The sequence below is a fragment of the Rhinatrema bivittatum genome, chromosome 9 (assembly GCF_901001135.1).
Source record: "Rhinatrema bivittatum chromosome 9, aRhiBiv1.1, whole genome shotgun sequence".
Classification (NCBI taxonomy): Eukaryota; Metazoa; Chordata; class Amphibia; order Gymnophiona; family Rhinatrematidae; genus Rhinatrema; species Rhinatrema bivittatum.
In genome coordinates this window covers 40,518,882-40,541,881 of record NC_042623.1, presented here as the reverse complement: position 1 = coordinate 40,541,881, position 23,000 = coordinate 40,518,882, and the positions used below count along the sequence as shown (strand labels likewise).

The following is a 23,000-nucleotide window of genomic DNA, read 5'->3' as shown; positions in this document are numbered from 1 at the left end:
GTAGGAGGCCGCCTGTTCCACTTTGCAAACATATGGCATACAATCACAACGGACCAATGGGTCCTTTCCGTGGTTGTCCAAGGTTACCATCTAAACTTCCTCATGCTACAACCGGACTCTCCACCTCGTCCTGTGTGGAGTTTAACCGACCATTCTCCACTTCTCGAGGAACTTTCAACCCTCCTCCAGTCCAATGCCATAGAACCAGTTCCCCGTTTGCAGCGTGGGAAAAGGGTTCTACTCCCGATTATTTTCTAATCCCAAAAAAGTCAGGCAGCATTCGTCCTGTATTGGATCTTCGTGCCCTAAACAAACATCTTCACAAGGAAAGGTTCAGGAAGGAACCTTGGGCTCCATGCTCCCTCTACTCCAAAAGGAAGATTGGCTTTGCTCTCTAGATCTTCAGGAGGCATAGCTCATATAGCAATAACACCTTACCATCAAAAATACCTCAAATTCTTAGTCTGTCACCGGTATTTCCAATACAGAGTGCTACCATTCGGCCTAGCATCAGCACCACGTGTGTTCATGAAATGCCTGGCAGTAGTAGCGGCTTACCTGAGATAACAAAGCATACACGTCTATCCGTATCTAGACGATTGGTTACTCAGAGGACCATCCAAGGAGGTAGTACTTCACTCCCTGCATCTCACTCTACAGCTACTACACTCTTTGGGATTTCTCATAAACTATCCCAAGTCAAATCTGACTCCATCAAATATCTCTTCATCGGAGTGGTTTTAAACACCATACGAGCCAAAGCGTTCCTCCCAAGGAACCGAGCGAGCACATTATCAACCTTGGCCAAAGCAGTGCAGACTCGCCGAACCACAACAGCTCATCTACTAACCTTACTAGGTCATATGGCGTCCATTGTTCACCTTACCCCAATGGCTCGTCTAGCCATGAGAATAACACAATGGGCTTTAAAGTCCCAGTGGTCCCAATCATATCAACATATGTCCCACATTGTCCATGTCACCAGCCAGCTTTGGTCTCTCACTAGCTTGGTGGATACAGGAGTCCAATCTTCTGATAGGACTACCCTTTCAATCTCCATAACCTCAAATTACACTGACAACAGATGCCTCCAACCTCTGTTGGGGAGCCCATGTCGTCAACCTGCAAACCCAGGGAACCTGGACCACAGCGGAATCAAAGCACCAGATAAATTTTCTGGAGCTGAGCAATACGGTACGCCCTACTTGCTTTCCAGGATTGCCTATCCAACAAGGTAATCCTAATTCAAACAGACAACCAGGTAGCCATGTGGTACTTCAAGCAAAGCGGCACAGGCTCTTACCTGCTGTGCCAGGAGGCAGCGCAGATCTGGGCCTGGGCTCTCTCCCATTCCATGTTACTGAGAGCAACATACTTGGCGGGCATTGACAATGTGATGGCGGACAATCTCAGCCGGATTTTTCATCCCCACGAATAGTCCCTAGATCCCACTGTAGCGAACCGAATCTTCATCAGTGGGGCTGCCCACACATAGACCTATTTGCGTCAATTCACAATCGCAAAGTGGAAATCTCTACTCTCTACACCGCAGCCACAAGACACCACCAAGGGATGCCTTTGCCCACTTGTGGTCAAGGGGTCTTCTAATGCCTACTCTCCACTTCCACTCATCAGCAAGACTCTCGTGAAGTTACGGCAGGACCAGGGCACAATGATCCTCATAGCCCCTCACTGGCCACAACAGGTTTGGTTTCCCATCCTGCACAACCTCTCAGTACAACCAATTCGCCTAGGCACAGATCCAACTCTAATAACTCAGAACAACGGACTGTTGCGTCATCAGAACCTCCACTCCCTGTCTCTGATGGCATGGATGTTGAAAGGTTAACCTTTCTGACAGTGTATCCCAGGTCCTCGTAGCTTCACGGAAGCCTTCTACTAGGAAATCTTATCGTTCCAAGTGGAAAAGATTCTCCTTGTGGTATGCGACTAAGGAAATAGATCCCTTTTCCTGCCCCACAACAAGATTCCTGGACTACCTCTGGTACTTCTCGGAGTCTGGCCTACGAACTTCCTCCATCAGAGTACATGTCGGCTCCATAGCCACTTACCACAAAGGTATAGGAGATGCCCCGATCTCAGCGCAACCCCTTGTAGGGCACTTTATGAGAAGCTTGCTCCAACTGGAGCCTCCACTGCGTCCTCCGGTTCCGGCATGGAACCTCAAATATGGTACTAGCACAGCTCATGCGACCTCCGTTTGAGCCTCTGCATTCCTGCGAGCTAAGTCATCTCACTTGGAAAGTGCTCTTTCTACTTGCTGTGACATCAGCTCGCAGAGTCAGTGAGCTACAGGCACTGGTAACGTACTCACCTTACACAAAATTTCTCTACAATCGTGTGGTGCTCCGCACTCACCTTAAATTTTTGCCAAAGGTAGTGTCTGATTTCCACTTAAATCAATCCGTAATACTACCCACATTTTTTCCGAATCCTCACTCACATCCAGGTGAGCGGGCCCTGCATTCCCTGGACTGCACTCTCCTTTTATTTGGACCGCACTCCAGCCCATAGGAAGTCCACCCAGCTAGTTGTCTCCTTTGATAAAACCAAACTGGGAGTTCTGGTGAGCAGGCAGACCCTGTCCACCTGGCTGGCAGAGACTGTATTACCTTCTGCTACCAGCAAGCAGGCCTTCTGCTACAGGGACGCATGAAAGCGCATTCAGTAAGAGCTATGGCAAAATCAGTAGCGCACCTCCGTTCTGTACGTCTTGCTGACATCTGCAGAGCTGCCACATGGAGCTCTCTCCACAACTTTGCAGCTCATTATTGTCTTGACAAGGCTGGCAGACAGGATTCCATCTTTGGCCAGTCTGTCCTGTGTAATTTGTTTCCAGTTTAATAACCAAACTTCCTTTCTGCGACCCACTGTGAAACTCAGGCTGCCCTCATACCCAAAACCACCTCTGTGCCCGTTGCACGTCTTTGGGTGCTTTTGGTTCACTTATTCAGGCATCCTGTAGCTCGCTGTTCACCCATATGTGAGGACTACCATCTTGCTTGTTCTGGGAGAAAGCAGAGTTGCTTACCTGTAACAGGTGTTCTCCCAGGACAGCAGGATGGTAGTCCTCACGAAACCCACCCGCAACCCCGCGGAGCTGAGTTCGCTTTCGTTTTATATTTTTATTTTTTTCTCGAACTTTTTGCTACAAACGAGACTGAAGGGGGACACCTGTTGGATGCAGAGTTGGTGGCATGCTGGGCATGCTCAGTGTGCCAGTTAAAGTTCTAGAAACTTTGACAAAAGTGTTCCGTGATTGGGTTCCATCCTGATGTCACCCATATGTAAGGACTAACATTCTGCTGTCCTGGGAGAACACCTGTTACAGGTAAGCAACTCTCCTGTATTTCAAAATTTCAGGCTTTATGCACCTTTTGCCTTTCTCTTGCCAACTTTGAATCTGGCCCTCAGTGTTTGAGGTCAGACATGGAGTGGTGAATAAGAGAATTAAATGTGTATGTGTAGGATCATAACTGTGTACTCCTCATGCTGTACTACCAGCTCCTATTTTGTGTGTTTCAAAAAGGCTTTCAATAGGGGGCTGCCACTCTAAAGCATGCCACCTGGATTTGTGTGACTAGAGCCATGATCTAAATGCTATCGGAACATACAGGAAGCCATTAGTAAACTTGGGGTGGCTATAGCAAGCCTAATCCCATCCTTTCTATGGGGGCATTGCAGGTGTGGTCTGTGATTTCCTCCCTACACAGCTACGGCCAGTGTTGCCAGATTTTACACTGGGTTTGTAGCCCAAAGTAAGATGCAATGTAGCCCAAAACTAGCCCAAATAATCCAGGGAAAGGGTGGTTCGTAGCCCAATCTTCAAAAGACCAATCAAAGGCTAAGATAAATGGTATTTTCAATAATCATTTTATTCTGAGGCATTAAAACATAAACTTGCAGTGTATTTATAGTATGGCAACAGGTGGATGTACAAAACTGCATCAAGCAAAATCCAAAAGAAATTAAGGATTTTCTAATTACAAAATTCAGTGTTCACAAAACCTTACCCCATTCCTGTGGTACTCAACATCCTATTTTTCTTCTCCCCCTTGTCCTCAACACCAATCCCCCAGTGCTACTGTCTGCCTGTTTAATCTGGATTTTATATTCAAAACTCAGTCGACACCTTCATAATTCAGTAGCATTGCTCCAAAGATGAAGATTAAATTGAGAGAGAACTCTGCCGCTTGCATGAGTTTTTAACAGATTTGGTATTTCTTTAATAACTCAAGAGCATATAAAATGTTACATTTTCAAATGCTCACTTGGGATTTACATGTGTAAAATGAGGACTTACACCAGTATACTGGCTGAATCTCCATACATGCATATTGAAACACCTGAGTGTACATAACATATTTTCATAACGTGTAAGTTTGTCTGCATTGAGAGGCATGTTTGCAAACCTTGCAGTATATTTGTTTAAAAAAAAAATGGATGCATATAATGGACCACCACTAAAGTGTGCATTATATGCCATCAATCAACACTTTAAGGTATGCACGTGCTTTTACCCGCATCACAAGCTGATATTCAAACACGCTGCACACAAGTATCTTGTGCTTGAAAATTAGCTGGGATTGCACAAGCTAAAAAGCCTGTGTCCTGTTGAAAACTTGCTGTCAAGAGACTTAACAGCAGCTTTGGCTCTTGCACTTCACTCCTCTGTCACCAGCTTTGATCCTTCATCTGAGCATTCCACGCTCTTCTCCTCCTCCTCCCACTTTCACACCATACTGTCCCCGACCTATCTCTCTTCCCCTGTTTCTCACCCTCTTTCTCGGTTGCTCTCATCTCTTCTCCTGCCCCATCCCCCTCTGCCTCCTGCACCACCCTCTACAGAATAGTCTTATTCCTGCCAACCAACCCCTCTCTTTGCCCTTTCCTATGGCACTCAACATCCCCTTTCTCCCCTCCTCCTCGTTCCCCCACCTATCCAATAATGCTACTTTGTCTCCCAATTACCCCAGGATGCTAAACCTCAGTCACCACCGTTTTATTTATTTTTGTGCTATCTCTTCCCCTAGTCTTGCCTCTTACCTCCTGTTGTGGTAAAATCTTTGGTCTCTGGTTCCCAGGCAGCAGCCAGGTTATGAGACTTTAGCAGGGTGAAGAGGGGGAGGTTAGCAGCTTTGGGTTTAGCACCAAGATGGAGGAAGGGTTCAGTGGTAGTAATGATAACTTCAGCAGGTTTGGGAGTATGGGCAGAGAGATTGGGCCTTGCTAGCAGGCTGCGCTGTTTTCTTACAAGCAGCATCAGTCAGGCAGTGATCAGATTCAGATAACTTTATTGGTATGACAGCTTTACTTGTGTTGCCACAAGAAAATAAAGGAACAAGTTGCAAAATAAGTAAAGTCAAATTACAGGAAGTACAAGAACAAATCTCAGGTTTCTGTAGGCACGTAAAATTGTAAGCTTTGAGAGAAGTCTCTTGTGACTCAATATCCCTCGTGCTAAAACGAGAAATGAGACCGCATAATGATGGCTGTATTCAGGATGGGGAAGCTTCTGCTATTCGGATTGACTTGTTGCCAGCTTCCTTTTCACAGTGTTCTCTCTGTAGAACCTCCTGACTGGAGTTAGTTGTGTTTAGTGCTGTTCCTTGCTAGAAAATGTTAGTGATACCAGCACAAGAACTAGATGGAAAGAAACTAGTTACCATCCAGGTTTGAGTTTCATTTAAATCTGTAATTTGTTTTGTATGACCATGGTGGTGTAAGAGCTCTCTTCCTCTGTCTGCACGCTTCTTCTGCCTTCTGAGCTCTGCCAGCTGCAGCAACCAGTCGCCTTCTGCTGCTCCTGCAGCCTCTGGCTGCTGCCAGTGAAATCATCGGCTGCCCGCAGCCAAGAAGAAAAGATAACCAGCAAGAAAGAGGCTTGCTAGCACTCAGGTGCCCATTTGCCCGGCCCAAAACTAGCCCAACCACATAACGTTTTGCTGCACAATGGGGGGAAAAGGGAAATAGCCCAGTCTGGCAACACTAGGTTTGGCCTGTAGAGCAGCTGCTAAGAGGGATTTGGAGCTGGCAAGCTGGAATATGAACACTTGTAAGAAAGAGTTTGAAATCCTTTTTGAAAGTGCAAATTAGTTTGGGGAGTGACTGAATGAAAGAAGGCCCTCCTACAATAGGACAAATTTGGAGTCATCTCCAGTAAGTTGCCTTAAGATGCATTTCTGGGGATTCATGTGGGGTGCACACATTCCATGTACTAGAGAGCTGTGATTTGTGGCCCCTGCCTAAGGACTGCAGTGGTTGAACTAAATGGTATGTAAGAGAATTAAAAATAAATATTCTGGGTAGTTTCAAATGAAAATTCCTTTGCTTTATATAGCACAAACTTCATAACTAGTCCTGTCCTAAAGAGCATCCTGTCTTAATGGGTTCCTGAGGCAATAGGAGAGAAAATGATTAGCCCAAGGTCAAATTGAGCATCAGGACAAGAAGCAGGATTTGTCCTCTTGCCTTTGGTCTCGAGCTCATTACTCTAACTATAAGGCTGTTCCATCTCCAGAGTACTATAGAGGCCAGTTCTGACTGAGCTGGAAACCCAAAGGAATAAGAGGAAACTGCCTACCATCAGAAAAATCACTAATAACTGAATTTCTTTATACACAGCAATAGTGTTATGATGTTTATATCTTGAAACAAATGTCTCCTTTATTTAGGAGGCTGAAGAAGCAAGAACGGACTACTTTATTAGAAAGCTATTACTTGAGTTTCAGAATGTAAGTAGCTAAAATAATGTAGGTTTGCATTTTTCTAAGACAAGTGGTAATGCTAGTTTTATGACTCCTTTCTTCCCCACGGCATTTGTAAACCCTACAAGCTGCTCTGATTTTTCCCTACTAGGTTGATTCACCTAGCATGCTAGTTCCAGATGCAAACATGAATCAAGTAACCTAATCCTGTCGGGAGAGGGTGGGCCCTCCTAGCCACTCAGGTTTTCAGGATATCCCCAATTATTGGGCATAAGATATATTTGCATGTACTACTTCCAACATATTTATTTATTTATTTATTTAAAGATTTTTTTTATATACCGGGGCACGTTAGAAACATCACCTCGGTTCACAATGTAACGTAACATAGCAACAAGCTTTACAATAATTTAAGGTATAGTAACGAGACAGATAACTAAATCAGCTTGAGAGGAATGGTTAAATAACTCGAGAGGAGAGATGGTTAAATAAATAACTCTAAAGGAGAGCATAGGAAAAGGGAAATTTTAACTATTAACATTATATATTATATATATATATAAATACATCTCCTACATACTCATTAGAAATATCCTGAAAAGCTGACTTGCTAGCTGGGTCCTGAAGATCTAGTTCAGCGGTTCTCAGCCTTTATAGTTCTGCGACCCTTTTAATACAATTCCCCACTATGTGGCGACCCCAACCGTAAAATTATTTTTGTTCATAGGCCTAAGTAACTGTACTGTATATATCGTATTTTCCGGCGTATAAGACAACCCCCAACTTTTACAGTTAAAATATAGAGTTTGGGATATACTCGCCGTATAAGACGACCCCTCTTCCAACGCATTCCAACATTTACAGTAGGAGGGAGTGACTCGAGTGAGGGCGTGCTGCCCGATTGGCCGGTGCTGGGCAAAAGGGGCTTGCTTCGGCAAGCCCCTTTTGCCCAGCACCGGCCAATCAGGGAGTGAGGGAGCGCAGGATGAACTTTTTTACTGCATCCAGTGAGGGGAGGGAGTGACTAGAGGAGCGACAAAAAACCCATATTTCCGATGGTCTCTTAGGCGACCCCTAGCAAATCGTCATTCGACCCCCAAAGGGGTCACGATCCACAGGTTGAGAACTGCTGATCTAGTTGATCAAAATACTATATGGTTTTTTGCAAAAACTGGAGAGCTTGATTTTCTGATGCCTATACTATTTTTGTAGACTTAAGTGTTTTTCCTCTGGATAAGGGAATTATATAACTTCTTTTTCTTTTCTTTATTTCTTATTGTTTTGAGTTCAGCTCCATTTTGGTACTTGCTCTGTGATTTCTGCCATAGCATTATGTAGGGGATCTGGATTCAGTCTGGATGTGCCATGGAGGGTGGTTGGCCTAGGCTTGGGGAGGGAGACAAAGATGGTGACTACTGTAGCGTCTCCAGCTGGCTAGTGAGTGTGCTGTATGCCCACCAGAGATGGAACTTTAACTACTCAAGCATGTCATTTGAAGAGGGGAAAAGCAGTGACTGCTGTGGCATCGTCTGTATCTCCTATTAAATTCCATTTTGATATTAAAAATATATCTATTGAGTACTCGGTGCTTCAAGGTACCACTTTTAAGTAAGTAACAAATTTGAAAATTATTTTCTGGATATTTGTGTTTATCTCTTTGGAAGGGATAAAGACTCCAGAAAGTTTTCTTTCTAAAGCTTGGACGAGGCAGCAGCTTTGAAGTGAGAAGTTACCCAGTTCACATAAAGTGTAGGAGCTAGAAAAGGCATTGGAAAGGGGTGCTAAGTTCGAAGGGATAAAGGTAGAAAATCTTATTAAATAAGGCCTTTGTTCTATAATAAGGTAAAAAGGTGGAGAGGACATGTTGACTACGTTGTATAAAAAGATTAAATGATCCTAGAGGATCTTGCAGTACAAGTGTTTACTCCTAGAGCAAATGAAAGGACAGGAAGGTGTCTTTATGAGACTAAAATGATCATTTTTATTACCTTATCTGGAAGATTTTTTTTTTTTTTTTTTTTTTTAATGGACATGCTTAAAAGGTTGAGTGGGTTCCTGGAGAACAGAGATCCATGAAGAAGACTAATTGTTTAGCTTTTTGTTGCTGATTCAGGGAGAAGCTGTTTTGAGGACCTGAAAGAAGGCCTTCCACTTAGACAAAGGCTGCAATAAATGATTTTCCACTTTCGGTAGAAACATTTTTCTTTAAGAAATACTCACCATAGTCCTATTTTTCTCAGGAATCTCGTAGAACTCATCAGTTTCATTATGTGAACTGGCCTGATCATGATGTTCCTTCATCTTTTGATTCTATTCTGGACATGATCAGTTTGATGCGAAATTACCAGGAGCATGAGGATGTTCCAATTTGTATACATTGCAGGTACTAAATATTTCCTACCTTTCTGAAAATGTTATAGTTCTAGCTCATTTTTTCAAGTTTACTTTCAAATCAGTTCTAAAGTTTTGAGGATAAGCTTCTTCCAAGGACCTATAAATATGAGTCATGTGACTGCACCCCTATGCTTTTGTCAAATCAAGAGATATCAAGAAAGCTTTACATGTACAACAGGCAGCCTGCATGACCACTGGGCTCAATTAAAACTTTAGTTACATCAGTGATGTATTAATGAGATGAAGAGACATTAGCTCTTTCTAAACAAGGATCTAATATTAGATGGAGTCAAATTATGATGCTCTGTTAGTGTTGAAAAATGCTGATGGTATAAACTTATTTTAAACAAAACAGATTTCACTTTCTAACTTTTTTGTTGTCCATAGTGCAGGATGTGGAAGAACGGGAGCCATTTGTGCCATCGATTATACCTGGAACTTGCTGAAAGCTGGGGTAAGAAGGATTTGTTGAAATAAAATACTATGGTATGAGGCATTGTTTCATATAAATGGCTGAAATTACCATTACAATTTTCAGTTTGTGAATGGGCAGATTAGATAGGCTGTATAATTTTTTTTTCTGCCATTGTTTGTTTCTATGTAAGTTGTAGTGTTTATAGAATACCTGAGCTGTTTATCTGCAGAGACAGTTATGTTACTTGTCTTTATATATTGCTATCTTATCTAAATGATTATTTGTGAGCAGTTATGTCACTTTCTTAACATGAACTATAAATATTCAAGGACAATTGCGATGAATCAGTCAAACACATGGGTTACATCATCTAGTAATCCTGATGCAATGATATCTGTATTCTGGAGAAGCCTGGAAAGGCTTTTCTGGGCATCTGCATGATTTCTCATTTACATATCCCCTCTGTCCTTTTTGTCTGCTGTAATAGTTGGATGCATTTCTCCCATGTGGTACCACAATGTGAGATTTTTCTATTTTTTTGATTGGGGTATCTAATCTTCTCTGATCCTGGTAATATCCTTAGATTTTTCTTTTTGGCACTTTCTAAGTTTTGGTGTAGTTTCTTTGCTCTGAACTTTGTCCTTCCTCTGTGATGCTGCCTTGACAGCCTCAGATAGTCCCTTTTATGTTTGGATATATTTTGAGTGATTATGCTTCAATTTTTCTCTCAATGTCCAAAAAGAAATCTGCTTATTTCTTGCATTGCTCTTGCTGCAGTTTCAAGATTCCTATTACTGACCATCATAAAATGTCCATGTGCTGTCTTGGGCTATAGCAGTGTGATCCTGGTTATGCTTAGAGATCTCAACCAGCTTTGGAGACTCAAATTGTCAAACCAAAGTTCAGTACAACACCAGCACCAACAGCATTGACATCAGAGGACCCAGGAGCTTTACCAATGAATTATGCTAAGAGAGCCTTAATCGTCCTCTGTTTCAGAATTGCAGCATGGGCTCAGAAGCATGAAACATTCCTGCTCTTACTGCTCAGCACTCGAGGGGTTCCTCGGGCTTGAGCTTGGATCTCAAGAAGCTCTGCATTGAAGCCTTAGCACTATTCTTGATAAGTGTAGGTCTTGAAGAGAAGGGAGATTGTGGCTTTGTTAGGGAATTTACTTACCTTCCATCTATAGGTTCAGTTGTCAGTTTCCAGGGGTCCATTCTGTTGCTATTGGTACTTTTCGCTGGTTATGTAGGAGATTATTTTTCTCAAACTGAAGCTGTTCCAGTGTTGGATACAGCAATCTTAGAGGGAGTTTGACAAAAGGATCCTCAAGGCCCTCACTCAGCACCTCAGGCAAGTACAGATGCCTGCACCGAGCGTCTCAGCTCGCTCTGTGATGCTAACTGAACTGGTTGTTAAGACCTGTACTTCAGCACAAAGTGGATGGACACTGACACTGGTGTCTTGACAAAGACTCAACATTGGTGCCACCTGCACAGAATCAAAGTGAAAACAGCTTCGGGGAGCAAAGTCCTTCCCAGTAGGCCAGCATCATTTGATCCTGACATCTCAAAGATCATTGAAATTTGTTCAGGCTATGAATCCAGGGTGACTGGTTATGCTATGGTCTTTGGAGAATACCTGTTATGGGTAAAACTTTTGCTTTATTAAGCTTCTCTTTAATGTACCGGTAGTAGTCTCAATTTTGAGAGAAACATAGTTCAAAAGATGGACTAGCCCTGAGACGTAGATCATAGTGCTACCTGGTTTGGTGCAGCAAATGGTCTGGGATCAGCTGGGCTCATGCATATTTATGTATGTGATGTGCTTGAGTCTGGGGTAGGAGAGGGAGATAGCTGCTGCTATTGTAGCAGCCCTGGCTGATTATAGTGCAACACTGAGAGACATCCTTCCAGCTTTCAGGACCAATAAGGGTTTCTTCTGCTGCTTGGGGTGGAGATTGAATTAATGAAGGGGGAAACAGACCGAAGACATTTGTCCATTATGTAACCCTGATATTTGAAGACGTATCCAGGGGTGATCTGGGAAACTATAGACCAGTGAGCCTGACTTTAGTGCTGGGAAAAATCATGGAAACTATTCTAAAGAACAAAATCACAGAACATATAGATAGACATGGTTGAATGGGACACAGCCAACATGGATTTACTCAAGAGAAGTCTTACCTCACAAATCTGCTACTTTATTTATTTTTTTTTTTTAAGGGGTTAATAAACATGTGGTGTACCTGGATTTTCAGATGGTGTTTGACAAATTCCCTCATTTGAGGCTTTTAAGAAAACTAAAAAGTCAATGGATAGGATGTGATGTCCTCTTGTGGATTGCAAACTGGCTAAAAAAAAACAGGAAACAATAGGATTAAATGGTCAGTTTTCTCAGTGGAAGGAGGTAAAAAATGGAGTCCCTCAATCTGTGTTTGGACTGATGCATTTTAAAATATTTTACAAATGATTGGGAAAAGGGGATGACAAGTTGATCAAATTTGTAGATAACTCAATTATTCAGAGTAATTAAAACACAAGCAGATTGCAATAAATTGCAGAGGACCTTGCAAGACTGGAAGATTGGGCATCCAGATGGCAGATGAAATTTAATGTGGACAAGTACAAGGTGATTGTGAAAATTAGGATTGGCATATTGGGAAAATTAACCCGTGCTGTAATAGTTACACGATGTTAAGTTCCATGTTAGGAGTTACAACCCAGGAAAATGATCTGGGTGTCATAGTGGAAAATAGTCTGTTCAGTGTGCTGTGGCGGTCAAAAAATGTAAACAATATTATGAATCTTTAGGGAAATGAATGGTAAATAAAACTGAGAATGTCATAAAGCCTCTGTATTGTTCCATTGTGAGTCTGCACATTGAATAGTGTGTTCAGTTCTGGTTGCTGCATCTCAAAAAAGATAATTGTACTGGAGAAGATACAGAAAAGGGTGATCAAAATGATAGGGGATGGAACAGCCTCCCCATGAGGAAAGGCTAAAGAGGTTAGGGCTGTTCAGCTTGGAGAAGAGATGGCTGAGGGGAGGATATGATGGAAGTCTATAAAAACGTGAAAAGACTTGAATGGTTATTTACTATTTCAGATAATACAAGGACTAGGGGAGCCACTCTATGAAGTTAGCAAGTAGCACATTAAAACAAATCGGAGAAAATTTATTTTTATTCAATGCACAATTACTTCTGGAATTCATTGCCAGAGGATGTGGTTAAGGCAGTTAGTGTAGCTGAGTTTGAAAAAGGTTTGGATAAATTCTTGGAGGAGTTCATAAACTGGTATTATTCATGTTGACTTAAGGAATAGCCACTGATTATTACTGTCTTTAGTAGCATGGGATCTGTTTAATGCTTGGGTTCTTGCCAGGTACTTGTAGCCTGGATTGGCCACTGTTGGAAACAGGATGCTGGGCTTGATGGACCCTCTGTCTGATCCAGAATGGCAACTTCTTAGGCTTATGAGGCAGTGCTCACATGGGAACTCTGTACATGCTCAAAGCTAAAGCTCTATGAACTAGGATAGAAGGGTCCAATTTGGTGCTGTCAGATGACATCACCCATGTGTGATGGCTGATTCGCCTGTTTACAGGGAGCAAACATGCTTTCTTGTTTTCTAGCTGTCCTTAATATGAAAACCCTACTTGCATTAATCTGGCACATTTCCTGTATGATTTTCTTTACCATAGGTTTGCTTCTGTTTATATTGTGTTCCATGTTTCATAAATATCATCTGGGGTCAGAAATCATAAAACTGGAGAGATGTTGGAAATGTAGTTGACCTTTACAGCGAAACAAGTTGATTTCTATTCCCATAGATGGGTGTAGTCGGTGTTGGGTAATTTTAAGAGGTTTAAGACTACTGAAAATAAGATGGTATTATGCCACAAGTATGTTAATGGCTTGAGGGCTGGAAAGAAGCTGGATTATGCAGCAAACACTGTTTTCAACTTTCTGGCCCAGGCAGAGGGAGCATTTGTGAGATAGAGATCATGTTTGATATGCAAGAATAAACTTTTTGTGGTTTGGAAGACACTACTGCCATAGAAATACTGGCTCTCAGCAGTTATTTTTGCCTTTTTCTCCCCCCACCCAGTTCCTTTATTTATTTATTTTTGGAAGGGTAGTATGAATTTGTATGACTGTAGCCTACAATATGATCATTTGATGGACTGAACTATACCCCTTTCTAGTGAATGTTCAATTTATTTTTCTCAGAGTAGTCCCATCCTTTGTAGCACTTCAGAATGAAACTGCTTGTAGCTGCAACGACGGTCCTGTTACCACCAGAGTTTCTCATGCATTAGTGTCCTATCGAAGTGTTCCTGCTTGATAGCACTCTTCAGTAAAGCATGGAAAGAGAACTTGCTATATAATTAGCTTGATGAACTCTGGATATATTTTCAGGATCTGTGGATTTGTGTTCATAAAAATCATTTTGAGGGAACTATATGTGTGTAGTTTTTACATTTTTTTAGTGCACTTTTCTTTTAAAATTTGAGTTTTTTTCAGCCTATAACAAAATCTAAAACACAGGATGACAAGACTGGACCAAATCCCGGTTGCCAGGTTCCTGAAATTGGGTGCCCTGGAGTCTGGGGAGAACTGAATCTGCCCTTGATGGTCCTGAGGAAAGCTGAAACATAGAAACAGAAATGATGGCAGAAAAGGACCAAATAATCCACCCAGTCTGCCCAGCAAACTTATTCTAGTATCTGCTGCACTGTGCAGGTTACCCCCATGCTTATCAGCTTCCCAGACTATAAAAATCAGGGCCCTCATTGGATGCTGTTTTGAATTTCCCTTTTCCCCCTGTCATTGAAGCAGAGAGCAATGATGGAGTTGCATTAACAGTTTCAAGGCTTATTGGTTAAGGGTAGCAACTGCCACATCAGCAAGTTACCCCCATGCACTCTTGGCTTAGTCACCACTGCTGCCACTGGGCTTGGATCCTTAGGGGGAGCCACTGCCACCACCCTGCCTGCCATCCCTCCACCCCCACACCAATGGGTTTGGGCCCGAGGAGAGCCACGATGGCAGCAGTTCAGAGACTTGAGGGAGGGAAAATCAGGAGGAATGGGGGACAGCTAAGAGTCAAAAGCATGAGACGTTAAAAAAAAAAAAAAAAAAAAAAAAAAGCCTCCAAAGGACAAAACAAAAAAAGGAAAGACAAATGAGCAAATCAAAAATAGAGGAAAATTCCCTGTTCCCGAAGCCCAGGTTCTCTAAATTTCTATATCCCTGCATGACAATGTAGTCTGGGACAAGAAGAAAGCAAAGAGGACATAACACTTTTTATGATGCAACCTTTGTAGAATATATAATGTTTTGCACTGCTGTTCATGATTGATTCATAAATTAACTTTTGTTGATTCTGATATTGCAGGAGCTTATGTAAAAACCTATTGGTGACAAGTGGTTCCCAAATATTCAGAAATATCTTCAATCCCATTTTGCCTTTGGAGTTTTTCTGTTACTCCAGCAAGGGGACAGCGTATTGGAATCCTAAGTCATACTTTTTTATGCTGCATAAGGATGCTGCTGTTTCTGAGAAATGATTTGTTATTAATATGCAGTGTCAATCTCATGCTTATAAATCTGCCGTTTCCAGACTTTTTTTTTTTCTTCTGCAGAGATTGCCATCCCTTAGGAGGCATTTAATTTCCCTTTCTTTGGACCTGCTGTAACCTTTTAAGGAGTAAAGTAATTTTTGTTTGGTAAACACAGAGATCACCCTTCCTTAGTTTGATTCATCTTCCATGTTCTCATCCATGTCGTTTTAGAAAATACCAGAAGAATTCAACATATATAATTTAATACAAGATATGAGGACGCAAAGGCATTCTGCAGTACAGACTAAGGTAAAGTGTTGCTTGTAAGGGTGTGTGTGTTGGTAGGGTTAACGTGCTGCAGTTCTCCTCCAGAATCTTTACCGATAATCATTTCCTCTAACATCCTTTCTACAGGAGCAGTATGAACTTGTTCATCGAGCAATTGCTCAGCTTTTTGAAAAACAGCTAGAAAAATATGAAAGCCTTGTGAATAGAAAGATCGCAGACGGGATGGTATGTGTGCTCTCATTCTATGCATTGTTTGTCGTTTCTTTGGAACTAGCACGGTTTTAGACGTGTGTGTGTCAGGGGAAAATGCACAAGATTCTTCATTTGTCACAGTATGTAGACCTGACTCTGGCTGAGTTTCACTCTGTTCTTAGAGCTGCCTCTGGGACTGCTGTGGAGCTTATTCGAATACTTTCAAAATATTCGTGAGTTCAAAACCTTTTCTCTTTAAAATTCTTTATCTGCGGGAATGGTTCCTCTATGTCCATGTGTCCGCATGTCTTTGAATCACGCACAGAATTGCAAATTAATTAATCTCCTCACCATGCCAGAAAAAAGCATTCAATCATCACAAATGCGCATGCCTTTCCATTCGGCCAGAGTCGGGTCTACATACTGTGACAGAATCTTTTTCACCGATCTGTCTAGTCTTGGTTGCTACATTGCAAAAGTGGATCGGCTTCCATTGTGTTTCCAGGGAAAATGCACAACCAGGCTGCTGTATGACTGTGGTGGATTCCGATAACCTGCTGAAAACTTGTGTGTGGTTTTTTTGTTACTTATTTTGGTCTCCAGCAGAAAAAAAACAAACTTAGGTGGTGGCAGGTGGATTTTTTGGGTTGTGATCAACAGATACAGGGCTCGTAACACTTTCTAGTATTGCTCATGAAAGCAATGAAGGTATGTTATAGTTTGCATTTCTCGAAACCAAGGGTAAAGCAGCATTTAAATGTAGTGGCAGTCTTCCAAGCCATTTAAGCATTTAAATACGGATTTACCCAGGTACATTGGCCTGTTTCAAAAGATTTCCCTCCAAGCAGCTAAAAAGTATTCAGAGTTCACAATGCCTTTACTTTCAGCTACATTAAAAGGGGGCCATCCTTTGGGCATGTTTAGGTCTTGGGGAGGAAATTATTATTTTCCCCTTTTTAGCTGTGTGAAAAAAAGAGCAGGTGCAAACTATGCTGGTGTATTCAGTGTGCGTACTTCATCTGTTTCCAAAGGGAAAGTACTCGTGTGGTTTCCCTTTGAAGTTTAAAAATTACCTAAGTGGACTATTATATATTCCAGAAAAAAAAAGCTAATGACTTGGTTGAAGTAAGTGGATTTTTTAAATTACAATAATAGTTCTACTTAGTGTCCTCAAAACATTTGCATGCCATTTACCAAAGCTGTTTCCTGTTTGGTGCCCTGATACTTTTATATAGCCTTGGAGTAAAATTGTATTTATTTTTCGTTACAGCCATATGTTTTTGTTCCAAACAATCAATCAATCTTGACTAAATTAATTTTTCAGAAGTTAATGATGTATTCATGTTTTGCATGTGTCTGTGTGATATGTGCATGGGTTTCTGTTGATGGCAAGCATAATTGCAGTTTTAGTAAAGTGCAGGCTCGATTTGTTAGGTATTGTAACTATCTTACAGCATGTTAGTACAATGCGTGTCGACAAGCAGGCATGAATTAGCCATAACACATGGCTGACAACATCCAACGGTGCCGATTTAAACCCAGCTCTTAGAGATTACTAAGCATGTGCAGGAGTTCCTGAATACGCACACTTCTTCGAGATCTCCTCCAGTCTTTTTTTTTCATCAAAGCTATTGCATGGACATGTCTGTCTTTTTCTCTCAAGATAAGTTTCCTTTTTCATCCAGTTAGACCAGACCAGATGATGGAGACAGATTAACAGGTTCACGGACATCACCCACCCCCCCCCCCCCCCATATGCATCCATGCGTTCCTCAGCCTGCCAGTATTTTGTCTCCAGCAGATGTTGGGCAAGCATACTGTGCTGTGGTCTACAGACTGGTTAGGCTGGGTGAACAGGAAAATAAGGTTAGCGAGCAGTTCCTGAGGTGAAACTCGTTCTCCCTCCCTCTGTACAACAGAGTCCTGGATCTAATCGATTAAAATTAGGAAGCTCCTGAAGTGAAAACCTAGGCTCCTCCCTCAGTTGAGTAGGGCCTGGGGGACTAAGAGGGGGCTAGGGCTGGGTTCTGCCCTTCTCTCCCTATAGCTGGCCTCCTTTATAAAAAGAAAAGCAATTCCCTTATTTGTTTTTCTGGTGCTGTACGATTACTTTTTTTTTAACTTTAAAGTGCTCAGTAGAAGTGGCTGAGACATCGGGACCATCAGGGCTGCAAGCATGGACAAGGGAGCTTGAGGTATTTTCCATAAGTCCCAGCTGTGGTGGTTTGCTTTTAGCGCCACGGGAGACTCGAGGCTTCCTATGCAGAGCGTGGGAAGATGTTTGTGCTCTGCAGTCCCAGAGAGCTCTGAGGCAGCAAGAGGAGGAGCTTGTAAGCTCTGCTGAGCTTTTTTTGGGGGGAGAAAAGTCTGCAGAGCAATGGATTCAGAGCTGGGGGGGGGGGGGGGGGGGGTCTGCTTTGGTGAGTTGCTCAGCCTTGGTTCTCTCTGAAGAGAGGAGCCCTGCAGTGGAAGTGGCAGCTATTTTTTTGAGCACAGGAGACTAAGGAACCAGAGTTTCTCCTTTCAGTCTGCAGAGCAGGAGTTTAGCCTGTCAGCTTGTGGTAGCAGGTATGGAAATTTTTAAAAAAGTGTTATCTGGTGCATGCTTGAAGCCTTTCTAGGGCTAGAGTTTGATCTCATATGCTCCACATTTTATTCCTCTATGGGGAAGTGCATAGGGGCTAGTCAAGGGCCCAGAACAAGTGGCTCCATGCATAAATTGCAAGCTCCAAGTCAGGCATTCCCCAGTTCAAGACCAATGATACTTTAGGATGTGGAGTTGGCTCTGGTTCTGGAATCCACTCCCGGAATTTTTTGGCTCTGAAGTGTTTTTGTTCAGAGGAAACTTATTCTTCGGAATGGGAGCACGGCTTACATATTGCTGTGCTGCTCTGGTGGTCCTGCTTCCTACAAGTTCTCTTCTGTCCTTATCTTTCCCAGCGCTGCGAAGGTTTCGGCAGTTAATGGTTTTGGGTCCTTTTATCTGTTCATACAGCTTCAAGCTTTCTGGTTCTCCAGAAGTCATGTTGTGGGAGCCTGTATCTGGGCTATCTTCTGGTTTTATCAAGTGATTCATATGGAATTCACTAAGTGGGATCTACTGGGCTCAGTGACTGAGCAGGCTGCCATTTCCATGGGAAGGATGTAGCATGCCAAGGAATTGTGGGGCTGGGTGACTGAGCCAGTCTTAAGCGAGAATTGCCTATTGCTAGTATGGCATGTAAGATGGAGGCTTGCAGGAGTCTTGCTGCTGCTACTTCTACTGTTTAACCCTTCTATAGTGCTATATGGTGTATATAGCGCTGGATAGGATTTGCACTTACTGCGGTGCTTGCAAGATTATTTTATCTGCAAACTTGTTCTGTTTTGCAAGCCGTGTCTCTGCTAGACTCTGGCCCTAGCACACTTAAGGAAGAGTTTGCAACCTTAATTTTTTTTTCCCTGCATGCATGGAATATTACGTAAGTGCAGAAGATTTGCCATTCTGGGTCGGACTAAAGGTCCATCAAGTCCACTATCCTGTTTCCAACTGTGGCTGATCCAGGTCACAAGTACCTGGCAGGATCCCAAGGATTAGATTCCATGCTGTTTATCTCAGGGATAAGAAATTTATTTATTTGAAACTTTTTTATACGGTCATTCGTTTGCACATCACATCGGGTATAAAATAACTTTAAAGATTTATATGGATTTCTGCAACTTCAACTTATTGGTTTATGGGCTTTCCTCCAGGAACTTGTCCAAACCTTTTTTAAATGCAGCTATAAATAGCGTTCACTATATCCTCTAGCAATGAATTTCAGAGCTTAATTATGCATTTAGTAAAAAAAAAAAGTTTTCTTAATTTTAAATGTATCACCTAATAACTTCATTGTGTCCCTTAGTCTTTGTACTTGTTGAAAGAGTAAACAACTGATTAACATTTATTTGTTCCATTCATTATTTTAACAACCTCTGTCCTATCTCCCCTCAGCCTTCTCTTCTAAAGCTGAAGAGTCCTAACCTTTTTAGCCTTTCCTCACAGAATTGTTCAATTTCCTTTATTTTGGTCACCCTTCTCTGTACCTTTTCTAATTCTGCTATCTTTTTTTGAGATATAACCAGAACTCCATCCAGTACTCAAGATGGTCTCACCGTGGAGCGATACAGAGGCATTATGATATTTTCTGTTTTATTCTCTATTCCGTTGTGGGGGGTTCAGATAATGGGCTTCCTTCTACAAAAAAAAGCTGACAGCTCCTTAGAGAGACTAGTTCTCGCTCCCTAGTTGAGCAGGGCCTCTACATAGGAAGGACGAATGGAGGGATACTTATGGTGAAGTAACTCTGGGGGCAGCGAGTTTATTTAGGAGAACTATTATCAGGTCCCGGTGATACGCAATGACTTTCACAACTTATCGGACTTCGATCTAAATTGTATTGGATCGGTTGGTCTTAGGTGTCGTGTGATGGTTATGCTCTGGGGATCTGCTGTCTGATTCCAAATAACTTTATGGTTCCCCTTGTTGCTCTGCCAAGAGGTGAGAGGCTGCCAAAAAAAAGTAACTTGTGTTTGAAAGCAGAGGTGCCAGCTTCAGTAACCCAAAGGGGGCCAGGCTGGTATTTTTTCCTTGTGATTCCCATAAAGAGAGAATCCTTTCACCCCTTTCCGGATCTAAGGCATGTTAAGTTCATACAGTTCTGCATGAAATTGTATGAGAGGTCTTTTTGACAGTAGGATGGGGAGAAAGTCTCTGATTCTGTTTAGATCTCCCAAGGGCTTATTCTTTCAGCCCAGTAAGGAGATACTGTCAGCCCTTTTTAATTTTGTGGTGCTGGGGAGACTCTGCCTCTTTCAGCCCTGCTCTTTGGGTTTGCTCTGCTATAAGTACCTTTTTCAAAAGTGGTGGTAGTTGTGATGGCAACACTGTGTAAGGAAAGGGTTTTTTTATTTTTTTTTAATCTTTCTGAGTGTTTGGAATCAGCACAGAAAAGTGAAGGAACCACCCACTGGGTGGTTAAGTGGTTTTAGAAGTTGAGTTGGATAGTCAACTTTTTTGAGAGACAGTGTACAGTCTTCTCCTCTCAGACCCTGGAGTAGCTGAGACTCCTGTTCGTTGCATGGATAAGACCATTTGATCTGACGGATCAAATGAGGCTCATTAGTTCCATGGCAGTGGTATTGGCGCTGGTACCTTGGTTAAGGGTGCACATGACTTTCTTCAAGAGGGTTTTACCATATGAATGGAATTCACAGTAACTAATTTCTAAATACGACTGCTGATGCCAGAGCTAGGCTAAGTTGCAAACAGTGGTTAAATTCCAAAAATTGATTGTAGGCATGGATCTTGATCCCCTGGCTTGAATAGCAGTGGCAGAGGCCAGCTGGTAGGCTGGAAAGCATGTTGTCTAGGGCAGGTAGCATAGTTTCCCAAACCGTCAGTCAGGGCTCTTGTTGCTGTCTGAGTCCCCTTTACCTTATGCCATTGAAACAGAGAGCAAAGTTGGAGTTGCATCAAAAGTATGTCTTATTGGTTAAGGGTAGTAACAGCCACATAAGCAAGTTACCCCCTGCTTATTTGTTTTCCCAGACTGTAAAAATTGATGTCCTTGTTGGTTGCTATCTGAATCTATTTCCCCTTATCCTCTCTTCCCCCTGCTGTTAAAGCAGAGAGCAATAATGGAGTTGTATTGAGTATGAAGGCTTATTGGTTAAGGGTAGTAACTGTCACACCTGTCCTTAGATGTTTCAAGTGCTGGATTTGCTGCTCCAGTGGGCTGGAAAGAATCTGAAGGTAGCTGTGGCTTTGCATCTTTAGGGTGTGGAAGATGTTCAAATTAACTTCTTGGTCACAGTGTTCTCAAACTTGGGGAATTGTTTTCCCTTTCTAAGGTAGCATTTGATCACTTACGGGCTGATTCAGTAAAGTCTGCGGGAGAGTGGACGAACGCCCGCTCTCCTGGCGCGCGCACAGGCCACTCGCCTATGCGCGCGATACAGTATGTAAATTAGGTGGTGCGGTAGAAACGGGCAAAAGGAGGCGCTAGGGACACTAGCGCGTCCCTAGCGCCTCCTTTTGACCCGGAACGGCGGCTGTCAGCGGGTTTGACAGCCGACGCTCAATTTTGCCGGCATCAGTTCTCAAGCCTGCTGACAGCCACGACTTGGAAACCAGATGCCGGCAAAATTGAGCGTCCGGTTTTCGGCCCGACAGCCGCCAGCCCATTTAAAAAAATTTTTTTTCTTTTTTTACTCTTCGGGACCTCCAACTTAATATCGCCATGATATTAAGTTGGAGGGTGCACAGAAAAGCAGTTTTTACTGCTTTTCTGTGCACTTCCCGGTGCCAGCAGAAACTAGCGCCTATCTTTTGGGTAGGCGCTAATTTCTTAAAGTAAAATGTGTGGCTTGGCTGCACATTTTACTTACTGTATCGCGCGGGCATACCTAATAGGGCCATCAACATGCATTTGCATGTTGAAGGCGCTATTAGGTGCCGCGGGTTGGACGCGCGTTTTCCTCCCCTTACTGAATAAGGGGTAAGGGAAAACGCGCGTCCAAGGGCAGGTTTACAGTGCGCTCCGACTGTGTGTGATCTGATAGCTTGTTTTCCGCTTATTGGAGAATTTGCAGCCAGAATACAGGAAATATGCTCATTGGGGCTCAATGCCTTAATTTGGAATTTTAAATCGAGGCATCTAAGCCTGGTGAATTTTGTGGCTCCAATCTGGCTGAGGTGTGTAGATCTCAGGCATTTTGTTCACAGGATGCCATTGAGTTCTGCATCGTAGAGAGCTGCGTCTTCAGGTCCTGGGTCTTTTCAAATGTTTGGCTTAGTTTTTGTCTTAAGGCCTGGCCTTTGGGAAGGCTTGATTTAAAAAAAAAAAAAAAAAAAAAAAAAAAAAAAAAAAAAAGGCTAGGCAGTCTTTTTTTTTTCTGTTTCTCATAGGTAAAAATAGGGGGAATTTAAGCATTGGGATACAAGTAAGCAGATGCACCAGTAATCAGTTATGTCCTGACTGTTCTAAAGTCACTGAGTTAGTAGTAGCTATTGTCTGATTCAAAAGTTTGCTGTATCCCTCTCAATTTGTTTGATATGTGCTTTTTGAAAGTAAGTTCAGTCTCAATTATTCCTAGGTCTCTAGTGCTGTCAGTTGGTTTAATTGTGATATTGTCTTGGAGTAACAGATTTATTTGTCTTACATTTGTGGGTTTTCTTTCTAACAATATAATTTCAATTTTATCAATGTTTAACACCAATTTCATGTGTGTTAGCAGTTGTTTAATTACAGTTAGATACTAATGGACCGATACAGTAAAATCGCGGGCAAGCGCCTGCTCTCCCGGCGCATGCACAGGCCACAATCCTGTGTGCGCGATACAGTATTTTAATTTATTTAAATTAGGCCCGGCGGTAAAAAGAGGTACTAGGGA

At 42.4% G+C, this 23,000-nt stretch overlaps 1 protein-coding gene across 2 annotated transcripts in view; it reads left to right on the top strand.

Moving 5' to 3' along the window:
• The window catches only part of PTPN12 (protein tyrosine phosphatase non-receptor type 12), a 262,737-nt gene that overhangs the window by 93,386 nt on the left and 146,351 nt on the right, over positions 1-23,000 (top strand). For both annotated transcript variants that reach the window (XM_029615046.1, XM_029615047.1), the window contains exons 7-11: positions 6,696-6,755; positions 8,969-9,111; positions 9,510-9,576; positions 15,339-15,416; positions 15,522-15,620. In XM_029615046.1, the coding sequence (XP_029470906.1) occupies positions 6,696-6,755; positions 8,969-9,111; positions 9,510-9,576; positions 15,339-15,416; positions 15,522-15,620 (447 nt within the window). The remainder of the gene's footprint in view (positions 1-6,695; positions 6,756-8,968; positions 9,112-9,509; positions 9,577-15,338; positions 15,417-15,521; positions 15,621-23,000) is intronic.